Source organism: Neophocaena asiaeorientalis, unplaced genomic scaffold (assembly GCF_003031525.2).
Source record: "Neophocaena asiaeorientalis asiaeorientalis breed wild unplaced genomic scaffold, Neophocaena_asiaeorientalis_V1.1 scaffold204, whole genome shotgun sequence".
NCBI lineage: Eukaryota > Metazoa > Chordata > Mammalia > Artiodactyla > Phocoenidae > Neophocaena > Neophocaena asiaeorientalis.
The window spans coordinates 5,714,916-5,724,222 of NW_020173922.1; the positions used below are offsets into that span (position 1 = coordinate 5,714,916).

Consider the following 9,307-nt stretch of genomic DNA (forward strand, 5'->3'; position numbering starts at 1 on the left):
ATAAATTATAACAGGCCCAAAAGCAAAGCTGGGGTTGAAGGAAAATCACTCCCTATTTGTCTTTCTGAAGGAACACTTGAAGAGGCATGGTGTTTTCAATGGTTTTTTAAAGGGTAAGTTACCCTGAGAGAATATTGAGAATAATGAATAATTCTGTGAAGGAGAAAATTAAGCAAACTTGAAGACACACAAAAGCCTCTATATGACTGGAAACACGGAATAGTCCACTGTGGTTAAAACATATGTTTCACATAGAATAAAGTCAGCAAAAGTAATATGAAAATATCTCTTGATTCTGAGTACTAGACTAAGTAACTCTGAGTAGTAGATTAAAGAATTTGGATTCTTCAGAAGTAAATTGGGAACTATCAAAAGATCTTGAGCAAAAAAATTCAGCACTGTGTTTCAGAAGATTGGATTGAAAGACAATCTAGGAAGGTACTGCAATCATTAAGGATAGGAGCAATTAGTTAAAAACGTTTCTTAGGCAGGTAGCTGTAAGAATATGAAAGAAAAGATAGATATACAGGAGCATTAATGGTACCATAAACTGATAATTTTGCCTTTACTCTTTAAAAGCACTAAAATCTAGATGTAATTAATCTACTTGCAGTTTAGAATGAGAGTAGTTCACAAATGAGCTTTCCTCGTTAAATAGATACTAAGAAGGAAAAATCCCAGGCATGACTTTAAAAACAGAAATTGTCCTAAGTACTAAGGATGAACAATAATGAAGTTAAAACGTATGTATTATGAAAAGACATAATGTAAACTATATTGGGGATTGTAAAAAGATATTCATAAGTATTAAGGCTTGGAAAAATGCAACTATATAGATATAGGAATGCAACACATTTCTGAAAAGAAATCACATTAATTCTAATAAAGAGAAAAATATAGACTAGTTTCTCCCTACAAAATATATTAAAGCAAATTCTTACTTATATTTAAATATTTTACATATATTCAATTCATAAAATTACTTAAGAAAATACTTCAATTTGTTGCTCAGTTTTCTAGATTTATTTTTTTTCAGACATGAGCAAGTTTCTTTTTCATCAGGAGATTTCTGGTCTCCTAGAGACCCTAGGAACAGTGAGTCATCGAATTCTTCTAGGCAGAATCCTAAGTCTACGTATGTGGGAGATCCTGAATTACAGAACAAAAGAATTTTCCAATTTAAAATCCCTGGTTGTTTAACTGATAATTTTAATTCTCACTTCATTTCTGTGATTTTTTTTAAATTGTGTGGAGAGTTTAGTTTCCTCAGGTAACAGAAAGCCACAGTTTTGGTTTATACTAAACATTTAGCTGCACTTATTCCACATGAATGCTTCCAACAAGAGAAATGTCCTTCTCTATTTCATCAACGATTAAGAAAAAATTCAGAGAATGAAACAAAACTTTGCAGGATAATGGCGAAATGTTTATTCATAGAATATGTACTTACTTTTGGGACCACGTGATGTCACTCTCGGCTGAGAAATTCTCTGATTCAAAGCCATCTTTTAGGCTTTGGAAAGACAGTCCGGTCTTTTATAGTATCCTAGGGCAGAACAGTGACGAACACAGCAGGATGGGACTGAAGGAATCAGAAGATTTCCCCTAGTTTTGAAAAATTTTTCGCTAACTATAAAAAAGATCGAGTATTTGAAATGTTGTACTCAAGTCGAGGCGACCAAGGGGACCGGGATCTACTGCTACTGTTTATCATTCTCACAGCCTGGGAAACCGGGAGCAGCCAGGTCCACTACTCAGTCCTGGAGGAGGCCAAACACGGCACCTTCGTGGGCCACATCGCCCAGGACCTAAGGCTGGAGCTGGCGGAGCTGGTGCCCCGCTTGTTCCAGTTGGATTCCAAAGGCCGCGGGGACCTTCTGGAGGTAAATCTGCAGAATGGCGTTTTGTTTGTAAATTCTCGGATCGACCGGGAGGAGCTGTGCGGGCGGAGTGCGGAGTGCAGCATCCACCTGGAGGTGATCGTGGACCGGCCGCTGCAGGTGTTCCACGTGGAGGTGGAGGTGAAGGACATTAACGACAATCCTCCTGTGTTCCCCGGAACACAAAGGAATCTGTTTATCGCGGAATCCAGGCCGCTTGACTCTCGGTTTCCACTAGAGGGCGCCTCCGATGCAGATATCGGGGAGAACGCTCTGTTGACTTACAGGCTGAGCTCCAATGATTATTTCTCTCTGGACGTACCAACCACCGACCAACAGGTAAAGCCTCTGGGACTTGTATTACGAAAACCTTTAGACAGGGAAGAATCTCCGGAACTTCATTTAGTGCTCACGGCCACTGACAGAGGCAAACCTGAGCTGACTGGCACAGTTCAGTTTCTCGTCAAAGTGCTGGACGCCAATGACAACGCCCCAGCTTTCGACAGAACACTCTATGCGGTGAAATTACCAGAAAACGTTCCCAATGCAACGTTCGTAATTAAACTCAACGCCTCAGATTTAGACGAAGGCTTGAATGGTGATATTATTTACTCATTCTCTAGTGACGTTTCTCCAGATATAAAATTTAAGTTCTACATAGACTCCCTAAGTGGGAAGATTATAACAATAGGACATATAGATTTTGAAGAAAGTAAAGCCTACAAAATTCCAGTAGAGGCGATCGATAAAGGCCTCCCACCCCTGGCTGGTCACTGTACAGTTCTTGTGGAAGTTGTGGACACTAACGACTTTGCTCCAGAGTTGATTATCAAAACGCTCTGGCTCCCTGTCAAAGAGGACGCACAGCTGGGGACAATCATTGCCCTGATCAGCGTTATTGACCGAGACGAAGGTGCAAATGGACAGGTGACCTGTTCCGTGATGCCTCATGTCCCCTTCAAACTGGTGTCCACCTTCAAGAATTACTATTCGCTGGTGCTGGACAGCGCCCTGGACCGCGAGAGGGTGGCAAACTATGAAGTGGTGGTGACCGCGAGGGACGGGGGCTCGCCTTCCCTGTCAGCCACAGCCAGCGTGTCCGTGGAGGTGGCCAACCTCCGTGTCCTGGATCTGTAGATGGAACTGGAGACCTACAAGCTTCTTTGGACTCCTCTGGGAAGGTGGGTTGCTCTAATATTTTGTTTTTTTATGTATGTATTCTTTTAGTCTTGCAAAATATTTTAATTATCCTATAAGATACTTTTAAATAATTTTTATCCAATTTTTTCTAGTTCTGCCAGGATGTTTAATTTTATTTCCGGAAAGTGAACCTTAACTTTGTAACTGACTTTTGCTTCGACTTCTAGTTGAGAATTATTATAAACCATACACTGAACAGACATTTATTAGAGCTGAATCCATTTTATTTAAAACCTGTTGTGGGAGTCATATTGAATTCCTGATTAATTGCTGCCACCGACCTGAAAACTATTAGGTGAAAACAAATTTAGTCATTACACATTAACTGCAACACCACTCTATCAAATGATAATTTATTTCTAAAGTAAGCATGGTAGTTTAGTCTAATTATATTGTTTTTAAACAACCCCATAGCAGATAATATGCAGTCACTCTTACCTTGTCAACTTATAGTTTCCTACCTTTCTGGAGACACAGCGGTCAGCACTAGTTAGTGTCTGTAACTTCAATAAGCAACTTCCAATATACCTAGAAAACAGTTGCTTTACTTTAGGAATTTAATGTTGACAATAATTGTTTCAAATATAACTCTTATTCCCACTTGTTCAAAATATGTTTCTATCCATTGTCTGACAGTGTAGATCATAAGAAAATGTTGATTGAGAATCTTTTCTACGCATAGAAATTTTTTTGAAATTCATGTTTTATCTGATATTGAAGAAAATACTTCCTGAAAGGTACTTTCTTTCCTGAAGAAGACTTTCTCCTTTTATTGAAATTTTCTGTTAGTAATATAATGCTGGGGCATTAAAGATATACCCATATTTCACACTTTGAATTCTCTTGAAATTGTTGTCTGGAACTTGACCAGTTTACATGAGAATTTACTTTTTCTCTCAGTATTCCAAAAGACAGAAATCTGGAGATGAGATTGTGCACCTTTAAAGTCACTACAAGCTAAACTTGCATTTCCTGGATTATGGTTTGCAAGTTTCAAATTGGTGGTTCTCCACACTCTATCTTTAGTCCAAGCATTCGTTTTGTTTTCTAATTTATATCTTAAAAACTTCCTTTATTCTTACATTGCATTTTTGTAATGTGTTTTATATTTCTACTCAGGGGTTTTATTTTATTTTTTATCATGTCAGGTATTTTACAAGGCATTTCTCAATTGAAAATTCAACAGAGCAAGTCAGAGTGGACTTGAGAATAGAGCCACAATTTAACCAGGCACATGCAAGTAGAAATCACTTAAATATTTCAGTACTTTGTTTCTCTCCAAACGACACATGTTTGGTTTATGCTACAAAGCAATCTATTTTTTTCCCATTTTATTTCTTGCAAAGCTTGAATATTCTCTGAACTCTTGTCATAAAACCTATGTCTGTTGGCACAACTCACCTTAAATCCAGACTTATACCTTCAAATATCTCTGTCCTTGTACTTTTTCAGGTTCCATATGCCACTTGTACTTGGGCCCAGGTATTTGATTATGTTATATGGATTAAGGGATGCTAGAAGTGTCATTTGCTTCCCCCCCAAAAAACTGCCACCATTCCTCTAGTATCTTAGAACTAGTATTATTCATTAAGTACTTACTACGCATTTTATAATTAAACATTTTACTCTTTATTATTGATGGCTGCATTGATATAATTGGTAATATAGTCCCTTATACTAATCTTTATTCTCTCCCAGAATATGGGCTATCATTGTATGCAAATTTTCAGAAGATCAGTGAACATCTTAGTAATGAATTTATCTTTTGGGTCATCAGGAAGCATGAGCACACTGGGATTCAGGAAATTCAGGATTAAAAACAGCTGGGAAGTCCAAAATAGCGAGGTGAGAGCTTGGAAGACACTTCATTGCTCAATTCAAGCCAGAATCATGAGACCAATAATGAAGCTCCCCTATGCCAGTCTGTTAACTGTACTTTCTAGATAGGGCTAACTAAGTTATGACTCGATCTCAGACACTTTTGAGAGTGAAAGGGGCACTATACAAATGTATACAAGACCACAGACAAACATAGAGCATATTTCAGGCAAACTGGTTTTTATGGTCAGCCTATCCTCAGGCCTGACAATGCTAACTGCTTTAGCAATATCTGGGGTTCTTATTGAACATTCTGCTTTCCAGACACCACCTTAAGTTTCTGAAATAAGAGGTATTGGCAAATTTGCATTTTAACAAGCATTCCAGGTGATTCTTATCCAACTGAAGTTTTAGAGGCTATAGCCCTATTGAGTTGCTTGGCAAAGCAAGTTCCTATTGTTTGACAGGATATAATTTAACTACACTACTTTTCATTCATTATTGGAGATTTGTATTGGGACATTTATGTTATTACCTGGTTAAAATTGCTCATTAACAGCAATGGAATTTAGTTTATATCATTGCCTTGTGTTGAGATGATTAATCAATGATAAACTTATTTTGACTCCAGATAGTAGCTTACACTGAACATTGCTATTGTGGGTGGATAGATTAACTCATTACATTTTAATTCATGCTGTATAAGAAATGTAACCCTTAAAATCAGAATATGAAGAGACTTTGACCCTAGAATCATTCTAAAGGAGTAGAGAAGTATAAAAACAGAAGTTAGAAGCACACATACATCGATGGATCAAGTGACCCTCATTCCTGTAAATTTTCTTATTTATTCTATAAATGTTCTATTTTTCAGAGTTCAAAATTATTGACTTCTTTAAAAAAATAATTAAAGTAAGAAATTAACCTTTGGTTAAGACAAAACCTCCCATCAGTAAGTTTTTCTTTTTTTTTTTTTTTTTTTCGGAGCATGTGGGATCTTTCCGGACCGGGGCACGAACCCGTGTCCCCTGCATCGGCAGGCGGACTCTCAACCACTGCGCCATCAGGGAAGCCCAGTTTTCCTTTTTTTTGAAAAAGAGAAACTTCAACTTTTATCAGTAGCCTTTTATTGCCTGCACCGCGAGGCATACAGGATCTTAGTTCCCCGACCAGGGATTGAACCCGAACCCCCTTCACTGTAAGCGTGGAGTCTTAACCACTGGACCACCCAGGAAGTCCACCATAGATATATTAATGGAGAATTTCAGTTACTGAATATTTGATTCCAAGAATTTTGAGAGAGAGAAAATATTTTTTACTGCAGGTGATGAAAAACTTTGACACTTATAAAATTATTAGATAATGCCAAAACTGTATATTTGGGGTATTTGAAAAACATAAATATAACAAAGATGAAATTAGTTGTCTCTGAAATTGGAAATCATAAATTTTTAATTATTTTGAATCAAAATTAAGATTCTTTTTGCCCATGTAAGATGTGTATAAAAAAGTGAAACTTCCCCTGTATAACTAATTTCTCAATAAAAGCACTTTTCTGTCTTCTTAAAGACAGGAACACCACTCGGCCTGTGCAGCAGCAACATGTAAAGGCTTTATAGGGTGACACCATTCTATAGGTAATCGTTTTATCCAAAGAGCCAATTTTGGTCTTGAGCATTATGAAACTAATGTGGCTAAAGTGAGCCCTGAGAACAACTGCCATTTATGAAGCACTCACTCTCCTTGAGGTATTATACTAGGCACTTAATATATCATAATTCATGCAACCACCATATTATTATTAATATGTTATGAATGTTATGAAAGTGAAAACTGAGACGGAGATAGGTTAAATTATTTTCCCCAAGTCACACACTAGTAAGTTGGAGACTAGGAATCAGAAGAGAGGAATTTCTGATGTTGAAGCCTGTGATCTCTCTACATTCTAGTGATGATTGGCATTTAGAAGTTGCAAATACCTCACAGAGAACTGATGCTTGAGATTAGTGTCTAAATAAGGTTTATTTAATATCAAAATAATGACAAGGAGAAGTGAATTAAGATTTAGAAGTTGAAGAGACTTAAATTTGTTGTCCAACAAAATGCTAGTACACTCAGTATTATACAAATATTAAGCGTGTTTTCAAATTCAGCTAAAGACAATCATGGTTAGGGAAGGAATTACTTCTCTGTGATTTTCCACTCAAGAAAAACGCGGCACTACGTATCGACAATGATTATTATTATATATAAAAGAAACGTAATGTGAGTCTTTGAAAGTCCATAGAGACCCAAATATGTGAAAATAGAATGAAAAGATAGGAACAAGAGTTGTTAAACTCATGGAATTGTACTTACACATTAAGCCACCGGGTGTCGCTGTCTTCCACAAAATGGCTTTTCAGAACAAAGGCATGATCCTGTTTCTCAAGGACTAGGAAAGAGCTACGTTCGGAGATCTCAGCCATTTCAATAAAATTGGATGCAAGAAATCGAATAGAAAAAATCGGAGCGGTGGGTGTGTTCTGGACGCCGAGTCACTGATTTGTAAAACAGGAGAAAGTTATGATGTTGGTCTACAGACCTATCAGGCAGAGAACCCAGCGCCTGCTTCTCTTGTTTCTGCTCATTGCAGCCTGCGAGACAGGGAGCAGCCAGATCCATTACTCGCTCCCGGAGGAAGCCAAACACGGCACCTTCGTGGGCCGCATCGCCCAGGACCTGGGGCTGGAGCTGGAGGAGCTGGTGCCGCGCCTGTTCCGGGTGGCGTCCAAAGGCCGCGGGGACCTTCTGGAGGTAAATCTGCAGAATGGCATTTTGTTTGTGAATTCTCGGATCGACCGGGAGGAGCTGTGCGGGCGGAGCGCGGAGTGCAGCATCCACCTGGAGGTGATCGTGGACCGGCCGCTGCAGGTGTTCCATGTGGAGGTGGAGGTGAAGGACATTAATGACAACCCGCCGGTCTTCTCTGTCTCAGAACAAAAGCTCTCAATTTACGAATCTCGACTGCTTGACTCTCGATTTCCTCTAGAAGGTGCATCGGATGCGGATATCGGAGAGAACGCAATGCTTACTTACAGACTCAGTCCAAATGACTTTTTCACTCTTGATATTATAAACAAAAAGGACAAAGGCAAATTTCCAGTGCTTGTTCTACGAAAACTGCTGGATCGTGAAGAAAATCCTCAGCTTCAGTTGTTATTAACGGCAACTGATGGAGGCAAACCCGAACTGATGGGATTTGTTACTCTGCTGATCCTGGTGTTAGACGCCAATGATAATGCACCTCTATTTGACCGATCCGTTTATGAAGTTAAGATGTATGAAAATTCAGCGAACCAAACATTAGTCATCTGGCTAAATGCTTCTGATGTGGATGAAGGGATAAATAAGGAAATAATATATTCGTTTAGCTCTTTGGTCCCACCCAGCACAAGAAGGAAATTTCTAATGAATGAAAGCACAGGAGAAATAAGAGTAAACGATGCTATTGACTTTGAGGATAGTAATACTTACGAAATTCATGTAGATGTTACAGATAAAGGAAACCCACCTATGGTTGGTCACTGCACTGTCCTAGTGGAAATCCTGGATGAAAACGATAATTCACCTGAGGTGGTTGTCACTTCTTTGGCTCTTCCGGTGCGAGAGGACGCTCAGGTGGGCACCGTCATCGCCTTAATCAGCGTGTCCGACCGTGACTCTGGCGCCAACGGGCAGGTGACCTGCACATTAACACCTCATGTCCCCTTCAAACTGGTGTCCACCTTCAAGAATTACTATTCGATGGTGCTGGACAGCGCCCTGGACCGCGAGAGCTTGGAGAACTATGAGGTGGTGGTGACAGCGCGGGACGCGGGCTCGCCTTCCCTGTCGGCCACAGCATCTTACGCCGTGTCCACTACCAGACGTAGAAGGGGAAGAACAGTCTACTGGAGGCAACCACTCTAGCAAGGTGGGTTATTGGTTTTCAATTTTTATAGTTTGCTTCGTGAATATTTTATTTCACCGCTTTTCCCCTCAAATATGTATCTTGGAATACCTTCATTCTTTGTCTAAATATCATGTATTTATATAATTCCTCAAATATTCCTTAGTAATTCCATTTGTAATATAGTTTATTCTAAAAGTTCACTTTATATTCTATATACAGTACCTTGTGCATCAACTTTTGCTGAATACTTCAATTTTTAATATATGCCATTTTTCTCAATTCATTTATATTTTCCAATATAAATAGTTGATGTCGGTTGAAGGTTTTTATTTTTTTCATAAACTATTTTTTATTTTACAAATATTTGTCAGATTAGTACTTTATAGTTTTATTTAATTTTTAAATCTAAAAATTGAAATAACCTTGCTACAGTAACAAAAACCTGCTACATAAAAAAAAAAAAAAAAAAAAAAAA

The 9,307-nt window shown here is 38.5% G+C and overlaps 1 protein-coding gene across 1 annotated transcript; it reads left to right on the plus strand.

Annotated features, from left to right (window-relative positions):
• The first annotated feature begins 1,652 nt into the window (after window positions 1–1,652).
• On the plus strand, window positions 1,653–3,017 carry LOC112404485 (protocadherin alpha-9-like). Its single transcript, XM_024752489.1, has one exon. It carries the CDS (start codon window positions 1,656–1,658, stop codon window positions 3,015–3,017), a length of 1,362 nt encoding a protein of 453 aa, XP_024608257.1. The 5' UTR covers window positions 1,653–1,655.
• Window positions 3,018–9,307: the final 6,290 nt, after the last annotated feature.